General features: G+C 34.0%; 3 protein-coding genes across 9 annotated transcripts; 2 read left to right on the top strand and 1 right to left on the bottom strand.

Annotated features, from left to right (window-relative positions):
- Positions 1-5: 5 nt before the first annotated feature.
- Positions 6-5,335, top strand: LOC100782989 (UDP-galactose/UDP-glucose transporter 5). 3 transcript variants are annotated; one of them, XM_006594948.4, is made up of 12 exons: positions 6-348; positions 1,021-1,134; positions 1,260-1,352; positions 1,461-1,526; positions 1,984-2,082; positions 2,860-2,939; positions 3,398-3,510; positions 4,031-4,119; positions 4,332-4,418; positions 4,497-4,565; positions 4,774-4,904; positions 5,018-5,335. In XM_006594948.4, the coding sequence occupies exons 1-11, from the start codon at positions 220-222 to the stop codon at positions 4,891-4,893; spliced, it is 1,059 nt and encodes a 352-aa protein (XP_006595011.1). In that variant the 5' UTR covers positions 6-219; the 3' UTR covers positions 4,894-4,904; positions 5,018-5,335. The 3 variants fall into 3 exon arrangements, with proteins under 3 accessions (XP_006595011.1, XP_006595012.1, XP_003542018.1); XM_006594949.4 differs by having other exon boundaries at positions 12-318; positions 4,774-5,335; XM_003541970.5 differs by having other exon boundaries at positions 13-348; positions 4,774-5,335.
- Positions 5,336-6,314: 979 nt separating this feature from the next.
- On the top strand, positions 6,315-9,189 carry LOC100782448 (pentatricopeptide repeat-containing protein At4g37170). Of its 2 annotated transcripts, XM_003541969.5 has the most exons (3): positions 6,315-8,624; positions 8,747-8,863; positions 8,939-9,189. In XM_003541969.5, the coding sequence occupies exon 1, from the start codon at positions 6,448-6,450 to the stop codon at positions 8,527-8,529; it is 2,082 nt and encodes a 693-aa protein (XP_003542017.1). In that variant the 5' UTR covers positions 6,315-6,447; the 3' UTR covers positions 8,530-8,624; positions 8,747-8,863; positions 8,939-9,189. The 2 variants fall into 2 exon arrangements, with proteins under 2 accessions (XP_003542017.1, XP_014621563.1); XM_014766077.3 differs by having other exon boundaries at positions 6,315-8,863.
- A 173-nt stretch (positions 9,190-9,362) lies between these two features.
- On the bottom strand, positions 9,363-22,281 carry LOC100781915 (nodulin homeobox). 4 transcript variants are annotated; one of them, XM_014766074.3, is made up of 20 exons: positions 22,118-22,281; positions 21,910-21,954; positions 18,130-18,192; positions 17,898-18,023; positions 17,661-17,819; positions 17,158-17,241; positions 16,952-17,080; positions 16,257-16,475; positions 14,859-14,984; positions 14,174-14,269; positions 13,710-13,865; positions 13,135-13,423; positions 12,896-13,021; positions 12,742-12,811; positions 11,873-11,936; positions 11,674-11,742; positions 10,908-11,444; positions 10,794-10,828; positions 10,187-10,350; positions 9,363-10,105 (listed from the first exon to the last, which is right to left on the bottom strand). In XM_014766074.3, the coding sequence occupies exons 3-20, from the start codon at positions 18,169-18,171 to the stop codon at positions 9,840-9,842; spliced, it is 2,757 nt and encodes a 918-aa protein (XP_014621560.1). In that variant the 5' UTR covers positions 18,172-18,192; positions 21,910-21,954; positions 22,118-22,281; the 3' UTR covers positions 9,363-9,839. The 4 variants fall into 4 exon arrangements, with proteins under 4 accessions (XP_014621560.1, XP_014621561.1, XP_006595007.1 ...); XM_014766075.3 differs by having other exon boundaries at positions 10,220-10,350; XM_006594944.4 differs by having other exon boundaries at positions 9,363-10,350; positions 21,910-22,016.
- Positions 22,282-23,313: the final 1,032 nt, after the last annotated feature.

Genomic DNA, 23,313 nt, shown 5'->3' with positions numbered 1-23,313 from the left:
TGCCGGAGAAAGCGATGCTTATGAATCTCTCTCTAACAGAACACAAAACAAAATAAAACAAAACTAGTACTACTGTTTCTCAGTTAGTTTTTCTGAGTCTCCGAGGTTTAGACACACACACCTCTCTCTAACTCTAACATTCAAAATTCAATGTCGTGGGTTCGATCCCCTAGCTGAGGGTCCCACAGCCTCTTGTATTGTACTGTATGCATTTGGGATATGGCGGAATCATCCACTAGTTCTCCTGTTTCAGTTGATTCCATTCCCAGAGACAATGATAAGTTCTGGAAAGGGTCATTTACTGTCGCCGGAATCATGGTTACTCTCGTCACCTATGGTCTCTTGCAGGTTTCATTTTTTATTTCATTCATTTACTTGTTTGCCATCTATCTCTTCATTTGCCATAACAGTACTAGGATCTCTTTATATTTTTCTTCAATCTCGTTGTTATTATTGTAGAAATGCAGATTCTGGGGGGAACTGTGGTAGTTCAAACTTAAAACCGAGTGAAATTAGTGACCTAAGACCTTTAATGGTTTTTTCACATTTCCTTCACTGGGACCAATCTAAGTTAACCATATCAATTGTCTAACTCTTCTTAATGAGTCAAAAATCTTGAGCTTTTATCAGTGGCTGTAATTAACTTAGTAATATACTCTTGGTTTGGTAATTTAAAATGCCATTGCTAGTGTTAATGTGAATACAAAACATCCATGGATAATCCATTTTTGTACATAAAAAGAGAGAAAAAATAAATAGTATTAGCAACAAACTTTCACCTAGTGGGATAAGGCTTTTGTTGTTGTACAAACAACAAACATGATCGGGTTGCTAATACTCTTGGTTGGAGTAGTCTTAGTAATTTGATGCTTATTTTGCAGTATATTTTACACACAAGGTATGAGTGGGTTCATACAAATTAGACCAGGATTTATTTCTTTTGAATGGATAGTAGTATCAAAGTTATGTCAGAGTCCAACAATTATCCAGGAATTTTCATTAGATATTTATTTCTTGCAGGAAAAGATCATGAGAGTGCCGTATGGGACAGAAAAGGAGTATTTCAAGCATTCACTGTTTCTTGTTTTCTGCAACCGCATCACAACATCTGCTGTTTCTGCTGGTTCTTTGCTGGTACGTGTGCGCAAATTTACTGCCACAATGCATGTGTAGGTTTGATACATTTAGCAGTGTTTCAATTATGGTGAACCTTTCCTGTGACTACATTTGTTCTTCATAATTTCCAATGTTTCTTACAGGCAAGTAAAAAAGTGTTGGACCCGGTAGCTCCCATTTATAAGTACTGCCTTATCTCGGTTTCAAACATACTAACTACAACTTGCCAGTATGAGGTAAGTGTCATACTTTCTATTGGCCTGCAAACTCATAAAAAGTTGCTAATCTTAATGGTTATAAGTTAGTAACCATGTTTTCGGGAATAATCATATTTTCTTTTACAGGCCCTCAAATATGTTAGTTTTCCTGTTCAGACCCTTGCAAAATGTGCAAAAATGATACCAGTTATGGTAGGTCAAACTTTAATACTGTACCTAATTATATAAATTTCATTTATGGTGATGAGTGGTTAATTTCTATATTCATTATATTACATCGCTGGTATTTGTCTTGTACCATTGATTTGCACCTTATTTCTCACCTTCTCGGTTACTGTTTCTTTTATTAATGAAGAATAGCAGTGATTGCTTTGTGTTATTTGTGTAAAAAACAAATTATGCTCTGTGTGTGTGTGTGTGTCCATAATGGTGTGTGAATGCTAGTACTAGTAGTGGTCACTTACTTTGCTCAGATTGGGACAAATCCACAAAGACTGAAAAATGTAAAGTTGATAGTTGAATTTTATTGTTTGAGCTCACAATTTTGCAATCATTCCATTATCTTTAAAAAATTGGTTCAAATTGGTCAAATACTTAAGCCCAATTCTCTCTCTTTCCCATTGTCTTTATCCTTTTGTGTGTCATACAGGTCTGGGGTGCCCTCATTATGCAGAAGAGATACCAGGGACCTGACTATTTGTTGGCTTTTTTAGTTACCCTTGGCTGCTCAGCATTTATCCTATATCCGGTAATTACTGACCTAATTTTTTTTTCCTACTGCTTTATTATCAATTTATCATCTGTCTTTATGGTTTATGCAATCATTTTCTATTGAAGAACTGGCAATGAATACCCATATGATACATATTAGCATTTAGCATTCTTCAGTGATTTGATGTTGCATTTGGGCGGTACTGTTATTTCTTTTGGTAATAAAGAGGACTTTTGTTGAAGACATGGTAAGAATGTTCCATGAGTGAGGATATTATTATCCTTTAATTCAAATATCTCTCTTCCATTTTCATCATCTCAACCAAACACAGCATTGCACAGAACCCAAAGAAATAACATGGCTTTTGCATCGCCCAGAATCATTATAGAAACACTCCTAAGAAGCTATATGCACTTTCTTGTCCCAAAGAGATGGAAGTTCTAAACTAATAAAAAATTTGACATTGTTATCTACTTAAATAACCAATGCAAATAAAACATGACTTTTTTTTTATTCATAGGAATTGAGCTAAGGTACCAAGGGATTTACAACAACTCATGCACATACTCACCCTACTGATAGCATTGATCCATAGGAAGAGAGTCAGTTTAGATAGAATACGCACTTTTGAATGATTGGGTTATAAGCTGAAGGGTTGATTTTTTTTTTTTGTTTTTGGACTCGCAAACCTGACCAGATTATATGCATATAATTATAACAATTGATAAGTAGTATTTGTTGACAAATGGTTTCTTTTTTTGCTCATGTTCCATTTGGCAAGCATAATATAACTAATGTTTTTTTTTATTGTAGGCAGGAACAGACATGAGTCCTTACAGTAGAGGAAGGGAAAATACAGTTTGGGGCATTCTCCTAATGGTTGGCTATCTTGGGTATGCCACAGAACTTAATATATCTTTCAGTGATGTGTGATTTTATATGTTAAAGGGCAAGGGTCCAAAAATCATTTCTGCCTCCACTCGTTGTAACATGGAAGGTAGTTTAGCTGTCCAGCTGTTCTCAATGTTGGGAAAAAAATAATAAAATTACCTTGCTCACCTATCAGTTTGAATAATTTCCTGCATGTAATTTTTATTTTCCCTGCTTACAATGTTCAGAGATATTATGGGCAACTAAATAATCATTGTGAACTTTTTTTGTTGGTTTGAGCTGTTACTGGTGATTTGAATCACATTATATAGCTAAAATCTCATTTTGAAATACTTTGCATTTTTTTTACTTTCAGACTCTTGAATGCATGCTTATACCAACTTACTTTAAGAATATATCTACAAAAGTGTTTCACATGCTAGTTAGTCATTGAATCATATTCTAATCTTTCATGTATTAGGTTTGATGGATTTACAAGCACATTCCAAGATAAGTTGTTTAGAGGCTATGACATGGAGATACATAATCAGATATTTTACACAACATTGTGCTCTTGTGTTCTTAGCCTGACAGGTTGGTTTAAATTTTTTTGTTGAACCTTATGGCATACACTGTCATACATTCTTGCCTTGTAATATGAAGATTTGTTTGCTGGGGTTGTTGAGGACAAAGCTTTATAATAGATAAAAATTTCTACAAGTCTTGGATGGTTTGGAAAATATATAACTTGTAGATGAAGAGTTCAACTGTTCGAGGATGAACTTATTCAATTCAATAATTTTTTTTCCCTCAAGCATTTAAAAAGGCAAGCTTTGGATTGGTTCTTTTGCTATTTGGCCTTCCTTTCTCATTTTCTACTAGCTAGCAGTTCACCAATGACTACCAATTTCAAAGCAAGTATAAACTATCTTCACAGACAATTTTCTGAGTTAATCTGACCTTTCTCTAGACTTGTTTGGAAAGTAGTTTTTTTGTTTTTCTGAAATATTCTCTTATATTTTTCCATTTTATGATTATTTTTACTTCATCTTTGTTTCTTTTCTAGCTTCATAGTTTGAAATCCGTTCTTTTGACATTTGATATTTTTATTTAGGTCTTATCTTACAAGGACATTTAATACCAGCTATAGAATTTGTTTATCACCATCATGATTGTTTCTTTGACATAGCATTGCTTTCGACTGTAAGTAAACTTCACCCATCTGTTTTGAATTTTATAAAGCATTCTCCCTTTCTATTTGTCTTGAGATATTTTTTAAATAGATACCAACCCTAGGTCTATAATCTTTTTGCAATTATTTTTTCCTTTGGCTTCAAAAGTAAAACCAAAAATATTTCTCATTATCTTCATCTTCTATTTCACTGGAGAAACTTTTTAACTATTTGGTTTCACAGGTTGCCACAATTAGTCAATTTTTTATTTCATACACAATTCGCACCTTCGGTGCTCTGACATTTGCAACCATAATGACCACAAGACAGGTAAGTTGTGTAGATAAAATTCATTTTCCAGACAATTGTGTATTTTTTCAATTTTTTTTTTAATTCTAATTGTTGCAGTTGGTGAGCATTATGCTGTCATGTGTGTGGTTTGCCCATCCTCTTAGCTGGGAACAGTGGATTGGAGCTGTAAGACTCACTTTTTGCCTTTACTTAACATTGTAATGAATTGAGTCATATTGCACTTGCACTCTATGATCACACTTTTCTTTATCCCTACATGCACCTATTTTGAGCCATGTGTAGATGGATCAAAGCTTACACACATTAGATGTGTGATCCAATTATTTCCTCAATGAATTTTATGATAAGCATTGTAATAGCAGTACACTATCAGGTCATTGTCTTTGGCTCCCTTTATGGAAAAAGCTTCTCGAGGAAAATGCCTCAGAAGACAACCCCCTCTATAGCACTTGTTCAAAATGGGGATCCAAATAATTTGAAGGACAATCTGTGACTGAGACGGAGGTAAATTTTCCTGAACTGACACCTGCTAACGTCTGCGGTGGTGATGTGACTTCAGCTTTAAGTTCAGAGTTGGACATTCAATATTTAAGATCATGGATAATTTCATTATACAGAATTGGTTTGACTTCAAATCCAGAAAGCATCAGCTGCTGCTAGATTCGCAGATTTTGGTATCACAGTCATAACAATAGAGAACTTAAAAGGATTTTAACCCCATATTTTTCGGTTGGGGAGATCAATTATAGACTGACTAGGGCCAAAAGATGCTTATAGATTGAAATATGTACAATGCATTTCCTCAAGCAAAGTTGTTACTTATGTTTTTCAGAAATGCGTAGTGGAGAGAGATTTGTTTGTGGTAATTTCCCAAACATACTGTGCAAAATTTTATGATGTTATTATCTATAAGCATACTGTGCAAAATTATAACAGGCATAGATTGTACTAACATCAGGGAACCTTGATTCCCAAGTTCATTCTGCATGCGCCCAGTTGTTTTTATGGCAGGAAAATGCTAATTAACTAACTTGGAAATAGCGTGTCCCAAGAAATTTTCCATATTGGCTTTATTACCTGGTGATCAGAGAAGTAAAACTACTCAAGAAAATTGTTGACCCCAAACGGCTGAAGAAGATCAGGATTATCAAAAAGCTTTAGAAAAGGAAATATATTTTCGGGAACTGTCCCTTCCAAAAGCAAATGGGGAAACAAAATCCAAACCAATTGGTATGTTGGTGTAAAAATGCTCACCTTATTAATATTTCTTTGGACATTTCTATTGCTACTATCAAAATTGTTATTGGGACTACCAAACTTTAACAAATGACTATTTTATGCTCTGAGTTATTCTACACCCTCAACCCTTCTCTCATTTCCTCTTTCACTTCTCCAATCACGACACCCCGTCATTTCCCTTCCTCTCTCACATAATTTTCCCACCTCCTTTTTCAATTATAATCAATTAATTATGATACAAATTAATATGATAACCGTTAATAAAGGTAATTCATATAATAATCCATTATTATATTTATAGATGATAACTTCTATCCAATTTTAATTAAAAAATATATAAATTACTATTAAAAAGGGTAAATGATATCACAATTAATTTTATTATTTTTGAAAAAGGTAATTTTCTATTAAAATTAATTAAACATCATGTAAAAAAATGTAATAATTTTGGGGGTGAAAAAATAAATACAATAAAATCATGGATCCACTGTAATATGATTTCTTGTTAAGGGTAATTTTGGAAATAAATAAAAATTGTGGTAGTGAGAACAATAGTTTTCTGTTTCTTTTAATTCTAGGCTCAAGTTCAATAATTATCTTTTAAACCATAAATTAATGATAAACAAAAACCAAAGAATGATTTTGGGGTTTAAAATAGCTTACTTTTAAATATGAGCATGGCTTGGTTTTTTCAAAAAAACTAGTCTCAACTCCAAAAGTCCCCAACCCCAACCACGATCTGCTCACGCCGCATCTGGAGCACTTTACGATGGTAATTCGAACGTAGTAATTGCTTTTGATGTGAACTATGAAGACTATAACAAAGGCTAGGGAGTTTCGATGCATTGAGTACTTATCTTCATTGCGGAGAAGTTTTTCCTTTTCCTCTTCCTCTTCCTCCCATTCTCGTCACTTTCAATTTCGCAATGATAAACGGAATCATCTGAACCCCAAAGACCTTGTCAGCGAGGATAACAAATTTGAAGAAGCCGTTGATGTTTTATGTCAGCAAAAGCGCGTCAAGGAAGCGGTTGAATTGCTCCATCGTACTGATCATCGACCCTCCGCGCGCGTGTACTCCACCCTCATTGCCGCTTGCGTTCGTCACCGCGCTCTTGAACTGGGTAGGAGGGTCCATGCCCACACTAAAGCTTCTAACTTTGTTCCAGGGGTTTTCATTTCTAACCGTTTGCTTGATATGTATGCCAAATGTGGGAGCCTCGTGGATGCCCAGATGCTGTTTGATGAAATGGGTCACAGGGATTTGTGTTCTTGGAATACCATGATAGTTGGTTATGCCAAACTTGGTCGCCTTGAACAAGCTAGGAAACTGTTTGATGAAATGCCCCAAAGAGATAACTTTTCTTGGAATGCTGCAATATCTGGTTATGTCACCCATAATCAGCCTCGGGAGGCTCTGGAGCTGTTTAGAGTGATGCAGAGGCATGAGAGATCGAGTTCAAATAAGTTTACCTTGTCCAGTGCCTTGGCTGCTTCTGCTGCCATTCCTTGCTTACGTCTTGGGAAGGAAATTCACGGCTACTTAATAAGAACTGAGTTGAACTTGGATGAAGTCGTTTGGAGTGCTCTGTTGGATTTGTATGGCAAGTGTGGGAGTTTAGATGAAGCTAGGGGAATTTTTGACCAGATGAAGGACAGAGATGTTGTTTCATGGACTACCATGATTCATAGATGCTTTGAAGATGGAAGAAGAGAAGAGGGGTTTTTGTTATTCAGAGACTTGATGCAGTCAGGTGTTAGACCAAATGAGTATACGTTTGCTGGAGTTCTAAATGCATGTGCTGACCATGCTGCTGAACACCTGGGAAAGGAGGTTCATGGGTACATGATGCACGCAGGGTATGACCCCGGTTCATTTGCTATAAGTGCCCTTGTTCATATGTACTCAAAGTGTGGGAACACTAGAGTTGCAAGAAGGGTGTTCAACGAGATGCATCAGCCTGATTTGGTATCATGGACTTCTCTAATTGTTGGGTATGCTCAAAATGGTCAACCAGATGAAGCACTTCATTTCTTTGAATTACTACTCCAATCAGGTACCAAGCCTGATCAAGTAACCTACGTTGGTGTCCTTTCAGCTTGTACTCATGCTGGATTAGTGGATAAAGGGTTAGAATATTTCCATTCAATAAAGGAGAAACATGGATTGATGCATACTGCTGATCATTATGCATGTGTTATTGATTTATTGGCAAGATCTGGCCGATTCAAAGAGGCAGAGAATATCATTGATAACATGCCCGTAAAGCCTGATAAATTCCTTTGGGCATCCTTACTTGGAGGATGTAGAATACATGGGAACCTTGAATTGGCTAAAAGAGCAGCAAAAGCATTATATGAGATAGAGCCCGAGAATCCAGCTACCTATATCACTCTGGCTAATATTTATGCTAATGCTGGTCTATGGAGCGAGGTAGCCAATGTTAGAAAGGATATGGACAATATGGGGATAGTGAAGAAGCCAGGTAAGAGCTGGATTGAAATTAAAAGACAAGTGCATGTGTTCTTAGTAGGAGATACATCCCACCCAAAAACAAGTGATATACATGAATTCCTAGGAGAACTCTCAAAGAAAATAAAGGAAGAAGGCTATGTTCCTGACACGAACTTTGTGCTACATGATGTGGAGGAGGAGCAGAAAGAGCAAAATCTTGTTTACCACAGTGAGAAGCTTGCTGTTGTCTTTGGAATAATTTCAACTCCCCCAGGAACTCCAATCAAGGTTTTTAAAAATTTAAGAACTTGTGTAGACTGTCACACCGCCATCAAATATATATCAAAGATTGTTCAAAGAAAGATAACAGTGAGAGATTCAAATAGGTTTCATTGTTTTGAGGATGGAAGCTGCTCGTGTAAAGACTATTGGTAGCACTCCACTTCAACAGACATGCCAAGCATTGAGTGAATTGCTGTCTTTGATCCATGGTTCTGACAGAATACACGGCCTTTGGTGTATTTTCATTGGTCATATTCTTTTTCCTCCTTTCCCTATCATTTAAATGGTGTTGCTTTCAAGCGAAATTGTTGGATGCCCCACTGCAACCAGATATGAAATGTTCAATAAGATTGAGATCTACATTATGCAGGAACGATCATAGAGAGATCTACATTAATTTAAATGGCACAATTTCTGTCAATCTGCCAGATTCATTCATCCAGATCATTCATTTATTTCCCCCCAACAATTATCTTCGGGCTACAAGGTATTTCTTGATCAGAGATTAATACCATTGCAAGAATTTATAACTTAAAGCCTCATTTTTTAAATGCGATGCTAGGTAAAATAAGATGACCGAGTTGAGGAGCAGGAAAGTATGGAGGTGCATTGAGTGGACAATTGCTTGTGACTATTCTCTCCGACCCAAAAAAACATCTTCAATCACATTCACGAGCATGGCTGTTTTTCTTCATTTTGAAATTTTTTTATTCTGAAATTAAGCTCTTTTTTTTTCTCCAAATGCAAACGTTTTCAGGTTGAAGCATAAACAATGATTTATTATTCAATAAAAACAAATGTTTGATTATTTTATATCATGAACATCGAACACTTTTTATAATAAGTACATGATAATTGCACAAAAAAACTTTTTTATACAATCTAAGATAATTGCACAAAAAGCAAATTAGCATATCCGGACAGATTTTTCATGAAAATCAATTTTACACAATTTGTTGATTTCATTTTCACGACTACAAACAAAATAATCTAATACTTTTCTTCTGAAATTATTACACTTGGCATGAAATGAGCAAGATTCGCAAATTTTAATCTAAACAGAATTTACGTTCACAGTTTCCCTTTAAGTTAAATTCAGATCTCATCACTCGTTACCATAGTTTCACATATTGTCAATTGCCATGCTGCAGGGAAAATTCTGAGAAACAAATTTTGTACAAGACCCTACCAACATTTTTGCTGCTGACTACAGCTCTTGTTTATATCCTAAACTAAACTATCTTTCATTGCTGAATCAACCTTGTTTTCTCCATAATTGTCCTCTTCTACTTTCTACCCATCCTTGGCTAACAAACTGGAGACTTTACTATTCAGTATTGTTCTTCATAGCAAACCCATCTGTTATCGCTTCAGCTAATGTTTATGGGAAAAAAAAACATGCGCATACAGGGAACCACAAGGAAGATTGACAACAGATTGCCGCTAATGAAGCATGATTAAATTCATTCAGGTGGCAATGCAAAAACTCTGTTTGAACCCCATAACACCCTCATGACTCCTAACTTAGTTTCAGCTTCTGCAAATGTGTTGCCAGTGGCTTCTGATGGATAAGGTAGCCGCATGCCTTTATCAGCTTTGAGCTCACTAATATCCACAACATGGGCGGATAATTCATCCAAGCTCTTCCCATACCACTTACCATGCACCTGAAACACTTTTCCTCTGCCAATTTCGTCTTGTCGTACACCAACGAGCACAACATATTGACCTGCATTGCAATGACCAAATTCTGGAGAACCAATATCAACAAACCGAGCCAGAGCCAGAGAAGGCTCGGATTTATTATCACCTGAAGCTATTCTCGCAACATGTGATACATCACCTGGACTGCCAGGTGAGTCATAGGACCCAGGTACTGGCCCTCTTTGCTTGTCTGGGACAGGATTGTCATCACCTGCTGCTGCTTTAACATCCCTAGCTGTGCGAGCTAGCCTAGCTTTTCGATTGTTCAACCTAATACAACAAACATGAAATTCAGTTACAAATCAAACCATATAAGCTAGCCTAGCTTTTCGATTGTTCAACCTAATACAACAAATCATGTGTATATGCAGCCAATTGCTTAATATATTTAAGATTTCACAACCAAGTAATGTGTCAATCTCCGCAAATTGCACAATAATATTTAAGAGACCAGTAAATTCAATGCTCCTCTTCCAAAATGCTTCATTTCTTGACACAAAACAATGTTAAAATAAAATAACGAAATCAGATCCGTACCTAATATTAGTTTACAGCTTTGGATAAGATAACAAATGAGATTCAATATAATTTGGTAAAGAAACCATGATATATGACTTCATCCTAGATGTTTGACTATATCATCTGATATGTATAACAAGAGAAGCAAGCAACAACTTAACAAACTATATGATAAGCTACATATAGAGGCATACCAATTTTTAAGCTGTGAAGATGTAACCTCGGAACCCTGGAAAGCATTACGCAAGAGTATCAGGAAAATATGTCAATTAAATATTACTCAAAAAGTTTATTTGCATTTAACATACATGCCCACTTAATTTATCAGCCCATGATTGAAGTGAAGCTGCATTTCGCTGCATATCAGGCTCATCTTTGAGTGCCCTCTCAATCAGCATCACCTGCTTATCATTCATTATTGTTCGTTTTCGTTTTCTCCTTTGTGAAAGTTCAATCTTTTCATCCTCTGGATTTTCCTCAACTGCAGTTCTTTTAAGACGCTCATTCGATTTTGAAAGCTCTCCATTATCCATATTATCAACAACATTCTTTCCTTTTGCAGAACTACTATCTGAACCACTTGTTTCAACATTCTGAGCATCCTTGTCCATTTCTCTAGCTCCTCCAGATGCAGTTTTACCAGCTATGCCTTTATCATCTACCTGATTTAGCCTATTTAGGCCCTTGCCTTGATTTGTGTCTTCAGCTCTGGTATTATGTTGGTCCATGTCTGGAAATGCAGAATTCTCAGACATTCCTTCCTTGAAGTTGCCACCCTTCTTATTAAGATCGGCATGTTCTTTTCCAGTTAAAGATGACGGGCATCCCCCTGCACTCTGTGCCTTCTACAGGAAATCAAACTTTTCAAGTTATTGTGTTGAGGACAAGCTACATGGTAACCAAATAATCCAATTTGAGAATTGTTTTATACTTTTATTTTTTTATTTAACAGTTAAAGGCATTTCCTAGATGTAAAGTAGGTATAACTTTAATTATATTTGTGAACAAAAATGTAAAAATACAATGTGATCATTGAATGTGTTGGTAAAAAAAAAAAAAAGACTTGCAAAATACCTGATAATGTTCATTCCTGTTGAATTTAGAAAGCTTATCCCAATATAATGACTCCTCAAATTTGCTATCCTGAGTTTTACCCAGCAGAATGATATGGGCACATTTATGCACAAAATATGAAATGATATGAGAAAAAGAGAAAAAGAAATAATCAGGGGGAAAAATATTAGCAATTCAAACTAAAGGTCAAAGATTTTACTTGGACTTGATTTTCCCCAAATCCAGTAGACGTAAATAGTGATTGTAATTCACCAAAAAACACTCTGCAAGCAATTCACAAATCAAAGTTATTTGCTAAACTTAAACATGACCTTTACGATAGTATAATGCTGGACCTTAGGAGCTAAAAGATTTACAGAAAAATCAATGCCATGTATGCTTAACCAGGGAGTTGAAGTGAGGCGGGGGAAATGGAAGATGAGAGAGAACAAAGTCAACAGAAAAAGACAAAAAAATTACAATAAAACTCAATTTTCAAAAACACTTATTCTGAATAGTATAAAACTGAATTTATTAGAATTCTGGTTTGTTTCTTGAAGATTGAGAGTTATCATCAGCATGATAGTTATTCTATTATTTCTTGTTACTCTTATCTCTAAATAAATTGAGAAGATAGAAATGTAATTATTTAAAATATTTTTTATTATGTAAATTTAAAAAGGGTAGATTGAAGTATCCTAAACTGGACTGAAGCTAATAAATAATATGTATAAAAATGGTACATGCACCAAAATCAGAAGAGAATGTCTATTAACTCCATCTTGTGTAGACGACAAGCTCTCGGTTTTGGGAAAGAAAACAAAAATAAACAGTTCAATTCAACATAATCCTTAAAAATATTTCTTTAAAATAAAACCAAGAAGGCACTATTCCTCAGTTAGCTTTACAAATCTCTTTTCAGTTTTAATCAAGTGGCATAAGGAGCTACCACTAATGCCATAATACTCATGTATCAAACACACACACTTATGACCAATACATGAGTAACCACAGTCAACAGTTTAAATCAGTCATGCTAAAGTCAAAGTGTCTAATGCTACAATGAAACTTAAAAGAAGGTGATATAACCTTAAAAGTTGCACATCCTCCACATTTAAGAAGTTAGGAATCAGAGATTCTGCATGACTTAACAATGAGTCTACAAAAGAAAGTTACTCGTAAGAAAGTAACCATATATTGCTCATAATTCAACAACAAAAAACTATTTGAGAATAATCATTACGGAGGTTCTTGCTAGCAATGGCAGCTTTAGGAGCATCAGAAGCAAAAGAAAACCCCGGCAGCAAGTTAGATAAATCCATTTGCAAGCACTCCATGACCTTGAGAACAAAAAGGTTCCTCTCCTGCTCTGGGGATTAAAATTACGTGAAAAAAAGGACAAATGAAATGTGGAAAACACATATACCTGTAAAACAATCAAATTTGGCCTAGAAATTTTGGGAATATTGACAAAGAACCAACCTTCGCATATGTTGGGAACAAAACAATGAAGATTTGCAAAGAACTTGACAAATAATGATGTCCTATGATGTGCATAAGAAGCCTTAGGCATGCTGTTAGGGATTAGGTTGAATTCCAAATTTGTAGCATTTCTTACATCCAGTGAAGTATAATCCAAAATCCATCCAACTGCAGCAAATATATCATATTCAAGACTTGCATCCTCCTCCATCTTTAAGAGATTAGATGAACACCAACAGGATAAAAAATCTCCATGGGAGAGCGAAATTATTGCTGTCAGAACTTTAGTCTGGAATCACATGCAAAGGAAACAATCAACTTCCTGATTGCTGAATGAACATCTAACAAATCAAGGAAAATATTATAAAGCATAAAGCATTGGTTACAAACGAAAGATAAAACAAGAGATGCATAATATCTTAGCATTTGTCTTGAATAAAATTTAGAGTAGTTTTACAAACAAAACAGAATGATGCTTATGCCACCTAACACTATTTTTACTGCACATTGGATGAATCGTGTCAGCAATGACACTAAAACAAGTTAATTCTATAATATAAAAAGGATAGACTTACAAAACAAAGTATCATGTAAGATCGAAAGTTTGAATCATCGGAGAAGATGTCAGCTAGACGCATTGCATTGAGCTGTACAAACCCCATTGGGAAACTTCTGTCAGCAGTGAGATGTCCAGGATCTCTTCCAAAAGTTTTCTTCAACAAGTCAAAAACCTACATCATTGATAGTATGTAATAAAGACATTGATGTGCTTAATGGCATTGATGCATACTGCAGGCCACCACAGAACAATATTAATTTAAAGATTTCCTGAAGAACTTGTACTTTACTCAATAATCCATATCATATGTTTAGTACTCAGAAATGTAATCCCAGTTTATTATGAAACGATGGAAGTGGCAGGAAAAATTGACACTAATTTACAGGCAATAATTTTCACCAGTTATTAGAAAAATCTCACTAAAAGAACAACCCTTTGTTTTCAACAGTTTGCATTACAAAGCAACAGCAGAAAACTAACCTCTAATGCAACAGATTTAGCCAAATCTAAACTTCGTGCTGAGCTGGCTACTTCGTCAAGGTAAGAAATGCTTTCCACTTCACACAAACTCAGCAGCTGAGTAAAGAAAGCGGTCATAGTGTTGTTAATAATATGCATAAATTATAAAGCAGATTAACAAAGAAAAAAAAATCCTCTATTTGATCCTCCAAAGTTATATGCGTCACCAAGTTAGTCCTTTAAATTTTGTCACCAAATTAATTCTTCAGATTTAAATCATCACCATATTAGTCCTCAAAATATTTTGTCACCCTATACCTTCGCATAGCGAAGAGCCTCTGGGCAATGGGGTACGAAGTTTTATTAATCCCTCAATCGTTTAATCTATCACTAAATGAGTAGTCTAAAAAATCTACAATGTCATCATATTTGTCCTTCTTAAGGACCAAAGTGGTGAAAAAAAGAATCTGAGGGACCAATTTGGTGACAAATTAAAATCTTTAGAAACTAAGTTGGCATCAAAATCTTGAGAGGACTAAAATGGAAACAAAAAAGAATCTTTGATAGACTAATTTGATGTCAAAAATTTTTGGAGGACTAATATGATGACGTGCATTACTTGATACTTCACAGGATCAAATTGAGATTTTTCTCTGCATTAAAGTAAAATGCAGGGATTTACAGCAAATTTTGTCATTGAACTCACAATAGATAGTATTTTAGCCTTTAGCCTAGAAATAGCTGCCATGATCCTGGATGGAAAAGATGGCTGAATGTGTAACTTCAAGATGGATTGAGCAAGAAAAAGAATGCTTCCCTTTTCACATAATTCCTGTAAGTAAATGAAAAATACAATGACTTGAAGCATCAATCACATAGTGCATGCAGTTATATGTATGCATATTAATTCCAATAACTTGAAGCATCTTGGCCAGTGACTACGTTGCAAGCCTTTAAAAAAAAAGTGACTATGTTGAAAGTATCCAGTTTGTCAAATGGAATTTCCAACACCTAAAACTCTGACTCTCCCTCTAACAATGTCTACCTTTAATGGTGCAACACATTAACTTGGAGTTGGTAGGTTAGCCGACTTTAAAACAGAATAACATATAGAAATGAGAACATTATTGTTTGTATAGCACTAGCATTAGAACTTCTAAAACAGAAATATTTAACCATAAACCTCATTTTTTACCTTTCTTAGAAAGCTTCTTGTCCATAGAACCCTCAATTTATATTCAGTTTAATCAAATAGGTGAAGGAAGTCATATGCATAACAGTGATGTTTGACAAAAAAAAAAATATGAATAATATTATATAAAATATATTCACAAATAAGCCCATAAAAAAGAAGTAAATAGAGGTAGGCTACTGTTCCATTTTAGAAACCCATCTAATATCATCAACAGAGGTGTCAAGTGGTTATACCATCAAACAGTAAAAACTCATGGTTAAGCATTTATATCCACTTTAAGAATAATTTAGTTGTGATGCTAGAGAAAGGTAAAGCTGCTCAGTGCTCAGACAGTAGAGAAGATCTAACAATACTTTGTTTGGTGAAGTGGGAAAAAAATAGAAGGAAAGAAGTCACACACACACACACACAGAAAAAAAAAAGGCTAAGGAATTGTCCTTAGAAAATTAATAGGAAAAACCAACAACCAACAAAATAAACAAAATGATGTGCCAAGCACCATGTAAATATAACAGAGACTCCTCAACATGTGCCAGCCAAGCACCAAGAGTCAAGATGCCCAAAATTGAGATGCTGCTCCATTTTTGGTTGTTTTACAACTAAAGGGGAGAAAAGGGTAGTTTTCAAGGAGAGTAAAAGGATGTAAATATGTGGTGAGGTTTTCCTTTTCTGAAACAAAGTATATTTACATAATCTATACTTGAAGGAATTTGACATGATTTATTTATGGAGCTATCCAATTTTAATAAGTTATATAATGACTGAGAGGGACAAAGGATGCAACCAGGTTTTCATTCCATACAGCCCTCATCTGCAATCAAACATTAGAGAATTTCTTCATATATAGATTTAGGGACACAGTCCCCTCTCCAAATTTATGAAGTAAGAATGTAAGATTGGTTTGGGAACCTTATTCTTAAGCAGGCGCTCCTTAAAAAAAAATTGTTGGCATAATGACTGAAGAAACTGCAGAGAAGCTTCACACTGCTGACAGAGATAATAAACCATTTGTTCTGCTGTAAGATTTGATTCCACAGAAATATCTTCATGATATGCTACCAGTGTATTCTCAAGAAAACTAACAACCATGCGAACTGATCCAAAAGCTGCATCCATAAATATGTTAACCTGTCATATAATTCATGATTAGCCATAGCACAAACAAGTATTATCAGAAAATAAGTAAAATAATATTGTGAAGAGGCATATTTGTTGGATGTAATAAAACCATTCATATGCTTTCACCAAACAGCTTAATCTTTTGGGGAGAAATGGTTCAAAGCAGAGGTTATACATAAAAAAGAAATTAGCTGACCAGAAAGAAATTCTAAATGTATGCAACAACTGGATTGAAAGAAATGCCTACTTAAAGTTGTACTGACTGTCCTTTTTACAGTAAAAATCATTTTTTGACAACAAAAATTATTTTTTAAAGTTAGAAAAAAATATAAATTTCAGATAGACAAGTGAAATTTAAGAAAAAGGATTTAAAATAGTTGTGACAATATAAAAGGCTTCGTTTTATCAAATTTGCCAAATGGACACTAACAGAATCCTGTTTCTGAATCAAGCGTCTAAAACATGGGGTGGAGGTGAAGTTGTACCTTGGGGTGCGCAAGCAATACATGAACAATATCTTGCCATTGTGTTGAAATAAACGCTGTTAAAAGATGTAAATTGCAGGCTACAAGAGTTGAATGCATAAGGTGCATATAACTAAAAGCACAGTATTCCTGCAACATGGATGTAAATCTCAATATAGGTACACAACACAGAAGATCAAACTGTAAAGAACCAAACTATGAAAAACCTGTCTGTAACCACCAAGAACAATTTGCATGTAGAAAACCAAGTCAGTCAGCTGTTCCATCATTTTCACATCATCTAGCACAATCTGTAATCATATTCCAATGCAGAAATCAGAATCATAGCGTCATTTTCAAAACAGAAATACACACACACACTATGAACAAACAAAGTGCATAGGATTGTGAATACAATTCCAGAAAAACTCTACAATGCTTATGTTTTTTTGCCAAAATATGAACCCATATTGATGTGAACTGTAAGGAAATTACTGAAATAAAAAAACAAATATTCCATCCAGGAAAAAGAATTGCTACCTCCTACACCCCTTAATTTTTAGACAGTGAAGCATTATTTAGTGCATGATGAAGATTGTTCAAACTCAGGAATTTTAATAAATATCCTTCTTCAACATTTTGATAACATGTCTTTGCCACACAAGGAAAACACAAAAAGCTACATGATAAGCAGAATATGATAAATGTTAATGCGCATTATAATATTAACCTGCTCGAACTTAGAATTTCGGGAGGCTAATTCACACAAGGAGTGCAATAATCGAATGCCACATAATAAGTATCTGAACAGGGCTTCATCTCTAACAGCTGACATCAGCAGTGTAGTAAGGTGCAAAGGAAGAGATCCCACAAGCTTTTCCATATCAATCTGACACATTACAATAAGAAATTACAATCTGATAAAACAACATATCAAATAGCATTATGATGCTGAGCATCAGACAACCTTCAGCAATGATCCTTTTTCAGTAAGGTAATGAATAGTGAAATTTTCAGAGTCCCTCAATAATTTATTAAGATCCAGAGCTGTAACTCCTTGCAATTCCTTCACTGCTGATATCAAGCTTATTGCCTGTTCAAGTAAATAAAAAAATATTCATACTCCAGCCATTGAGAAGGATAATGGAGGGTAGGAGAGTCTCATGGATCCAAGTTATATTTAATTGATAATTACTTGCCTGTGCAGCACTGCTTGATGATTCTTCCTTAGCAATCCTCATTCTAGAGAATCAGTAAGAAGACTGTAGAAACAAACATTACGTCATTATTGAGATGCAATAGAAACAAGAGACACATACATAGCTCAAGTAATTAGTATGCATGTGCATGACTTGTAACCCTAAGATAATTGCTAATTTTACAATTTGGAACAGAAGTTGCCAGTTCGTGTCAACAACACTAGGAAGAGCCATCAGCTGATGGCAGACATTTGTTGCACCCAGAACAAGCTAGTATTTCATAAGAAAAAATGTGTTGATGAAGCACAAGAATTTTAACTATTTTTTATTGTTGCATCTTGGTTAGTCATCAAAACACACAAGTAGTTCTGAATATGAGATTGACCTTCAGTATGCAAAGTTACAGAGCGTGAAACACTATTCACCGAAAAACAAATTTAGCATCACAAATTCACCTTCAAAGTTTTAACTGCCCTAGAAGAAAATGCTTGCTTATTTGGTATTCACTCTTTCATTTTTTACAAGTAACCTTTATTTTTAATCAAAATAGTTGCTTCCATCCCAACTATGTTGGCACCGAAGCAATTAAATAACACACCGCACTCTAAAAATATATCAAGGCAAGGAGTCTCTAAAATGCAAGGAGTCTCTATAACACACACTACAAGTAACATATCAATATCAAGGCATGGAGCCTCTAAAGTGGTGATCCAAATAAATCAATAGAACTCAAGAACTCTTAATCCATTATCATCATGCATGTTATTGATACATACATATCTTCCATGCCAAAATGCAGTTTCCAGTTCATGATTCCAGCAAAACATAGGGGGGGTCCTATATCTAGGTCTGAAATCTACAACTACAATCACAGTCCACAGAGACCCAAAATCATTAAAGCATCACCTGTAGCTTTAAAAAATAATCACTTTCTTATAATATTTCATATAAGTGAAAAATACATGTAGTGAAGAGATTTAAAGACACATTTATGTGAAACCATTACAACACCTTCGAGGAAAGAACAGCAATCAATAATATGTTCTCAAGATATTTAGCATTTATTCAAGAAACTTTTTACATGTCTCCATTTATGTAATTTTATAACAAATTAGAGCAAATCGCCAAAGAGATAATATTTAGTACCCAGATCAATTAGACTTTTCGTATAATAGACAAAACTTGTAATTGCCTAATTGGTCATCAATAACATTCAGCTAGGTCATCCTGCAATCTCCCTCTTATGGGATATATCAGTTAAATATGATCTCATAAACAAAATCAATTAGAAATACAACATCGTGCATTTAAATCCCTTAACCAATCTGTAGAAGACATTGATGTCGTCTCAAGAGTTTCCTAACCAAACAGATTATGGAAATGTTCTTCTTTTGCTTTTAAAAGAAGAAGATGCAGAAAGAATAAAAGAAATAGATTCATGATTCTTACCAGCGTTTCCGAATTTGATAGCCTCAATAAAACCACAATCTAGGTCACAATTCTAATCATGGGAAGTTTCACAAATTTGGTTGTAAAAAAATATTGAGAAGAGAAAATTGATAATTAACAAAGGTCGAATATTGACCTGTATGTCAAATCTAGTTTGTTTGCAGTATCTGCCAGTGTTTTTTGGCACCAACTGAAAAAGGGTGGCAGTGCTGCTGGGGAGGATGAAGGATTAGTCCGGTGTCATGAAAATCGACCTGGTCATCTAGGTTAATGGTCTAATTGGTGAGTCACTTATTGACCCGATATATATATATATATATATATATATATATATATATATATATATTAAAAATGTATATAAAATACCTAATATAATATGATCAATTCATATTTTTAGACTCAAATTAAATTTTTGTTATAATCAAACTATAAATATTACATAATCATTTACTATTATAAATTATTTTGCAGGTATTATCAATAAATAACTAAGGAGACTATTATTTTTCAAGACTAAATACAAAAATTATCATATGACTATAAACAAGTCTGATAAAGATGTATAAATCACATAAATATTAAATGATACCATGATTATATATATAAATTACCCAATTCCTTTACTATTCTCCTATGCTATCATATACTTAATTAACATAACATTCTTATAGTTTAGAATTTTATGTTGCACGTGAAATTAACTATATATCTATATTAAAGGAATTCGTTGGTATCTTCGGTGTCTCCAATGTACAAACATGTCATAAGTGCCTATTTTTAAACTATATATCTATATCTATATTAAATCTCATGATATATTATAGATATAGAATTTAGGTATTTACATATCATCTTACCTATGAAATTTTAAAGTCTATGACAACTTGTACCTTTCCCTTGTACTTTTTAAAAACATAAGAATTTTAGCTCTTTAATCAATGTCAGGTATTCATAGCATATAGTTTTCTCAATATTTTTGTTTTTTGTAAATAAATTTTATTAGAAAGAAAGATAAATAACAAAGCAAAGGAAGCATGGCATCCTCCTTTATAGGACTGATAAAGCTGAAAATAATACAAAAAAAAAATCTATATAAAAAAGAGAACACCAAGACCAGAACTAGATCTCCATGACTGTTGCCAGCTCTTTCCTCCTTTGCTTCACCATTGTGTTATACTATCCACAAGGACCTCCATCAAAATGCTATCCATGGGAGGCCCTCAACATCTACACCTCTACTTGGTTACCCTGAAAATGATCTTCATAACCCAAATTCTCCACTCTATTTTCCTTGTGTTTTTCCCTTTCCATTGGTGGATCAACTTCTTTATAATTGTTTTGGTGTTTGTTTCTTTCTTTCTTTGCTTCATAGTTTTCCTTTTCTTCTCCACCACAAAAAGCCTGGTTCTAGAACATTGAATCTTTACTTCTTTTTGGTTCCAAATATTGCAATGGTTCACAGGCGCACTCTATCTCTTCCTCGTCTTTTTCAAATGCTATCATGCTATTGGCCACTTATAGACCATCTTTGGAAGCAATTCCATAAGGAAATTGATTCAATTTTCTTAAACTCAATTAACTACATTATTTAATGAACACTTCCGAGCCACCTTGCTGACCTTTCATCCATCCATCCTCGACAACTGCATAACTTGAGTTTGAATCAAGGGTTTCTCATAGGCAAGTGATTTAAAATTCATCTATAAATTCCTTGTTGAGATTGGTTGTTTGTCCTAACCATGAAATGGGCTCCCCTAATCTAATGCTTTCTATTCTAGCACCAAAAAAATGCTCTCTCACTTGTAACAAATCTTAAAGTTCACAAAATATAATTAAATCCTAGGGTTTCTAGAATGCAATTTAAAATCATTGAAATCCAATTCAATTTCTTGTTTAAAAATAATATCCCAAAACTACCAATAACAACTTCATGCTAAGCTGACACATGTCATCCTAAAGAAATCCTTTCTGATAACATTGTCATGTAGTAAATAAAAAGGAAATATTCATGGCTTTTATGTTAGATTCTAAAATAGCAAATGATAAGAATGGCCAACGATGGCAGTTGCGAAAAGGCTTAGGTTGGCAGCACTGAGAACAAAATGAGCAAAGGCTAATAAAATAGTTAGTATTGTTAGGGATTGAAATTCATTGCTCAATCTCACTAAGAAACAAGAAGCAAGGTTCATAATCCCAAAGCAAACACAGAATGACGAACAGAGAAAACGACAACACTACAGATCAAAGTAAAGCAAATCTATAATTGAATAACCTCAATGCAAATGCATTTACTCGAAGAAGAATGCGTAAGAAGCATTTTTAAGAACGAACCTGGAAGGAGCGAGTAGAGGAGGAAACTCTGCCAACCTCGTAACGCTAGAACGAAAAGAAGGCATGAGTTGACTTAGCAAATCAGCAACTAAGAAATCAAAACGAAGCTAAAAAAAAAAGAGAGAGAGAGATTGCTAAAATTGGCACGCGCGAAGAGTGAAATTGCTTGAGCATTATGCGAAGTAACTAGAGAGGAGCGAGAGAGAACCTGGAAGTAGTGGCGGAGGACGGTGGTCGGAGGGGGGTAATAATAGAATTTAGAATAATAATTTATAATTTATTATTAAAAAAAAGTGAAAAGGAGAGGGTGTTATGTTGAATTAAAAGCGTGGTTGACTAAAGTTTATGTGAATGGGTTATGGGAGGGTGTAAAAGCCAAGGCATCAGCACAAGCAGCCCAGTTAAGGGTCCCAATATAGACATCCTCGGATAAAAATGCGTTTAGGAAGATAATTAATTAATAACAAAATATAATTATTATAAACTAGTCTAGTAAAATATAAACTAGTAAAAAAAGTATAAATATTTTTTGAGAATAATATATAGTAAATAAATAAAATTGTAAAAGAATGTTCAATAAGACTTAATGAAAGTTAATTTTGTATTGAAACAAATTAGATAGATAAATTGCTCTATAAATATTTTTAAGGAAAAAATATGAAAAAATAACTTCTATTTTAAATTAATATTAACTTATGCATAATTTAAACTAAATTTTTGGACAAGTTAATATTTTCTTTAGAAGTTAATATGAGAGAGTTTTTATAAATTTGCTCATGGAGAATTTTTTTTTTCTTTCTTTTTTTTTCTCCTATGAGTATTTATGAAAAATATTATTGTTCAAAAAGGTAAACAAAATCAAATCAAATAAATAAAAAAAAGCATCATATGTTGACACCTTCCTTGCATGCTTCTAAATAAGTTTTGTTTCTTTCTAAACAGTAAAACAAATCATTAGTTGCATAAGTTGAAAGGACCTAAAATTTGTTTTTTAAAATTTTGTTTTCTAAGATTTTGTTGTTAAAAAGTTGTTTCTATATATTTCTTTAATGATTGTTGAGTTGTGATTTCATTTATAAAAAAAAACTGTTGTTTTTTTTTCTACAAATCTTTCATTTGGTTTTCCTTTTCTTAGAAATGACTATAGGATTTTTATTTAAAAATTAATATTGTATTTTTAGAATAAAAAATAATAATTTTGCTGAGTGTTTCATATATGTGTTGACTAACAGGCTGCGACAACTTTTTGATTCAGATTTAGAAAAGGTGGGGAAAAAATGAAACCTAACCTCCTTAATTTTTAAGAATTATATAATTTATAATTACAAATATAAATATACGAGCCCTGATAGTAGTGGTCCCGTGGACTCTGACTTGTTACACGTATATGAATATCAGAGAGTT

This window comes from Glycine max, chromosome 13, assembly GCF_000004515.6.
Source record: "Glycine max cultivar Williams 82 chromosome 13, Glycine_max_v4.0, whole genome shotgun sequence".
NCBI classification, from domain to species: Eukaryota; Viridiplantae; Streptophyta; class Magnoliopsida; order Fabales; family Fabaceae; genus Glycine; species Glycine max.
The sequence above is the reverse complement of the archived record's forward strand: the minus strand, read 5'-3'. Positions and strand labels throughout refer to the sequence as shown.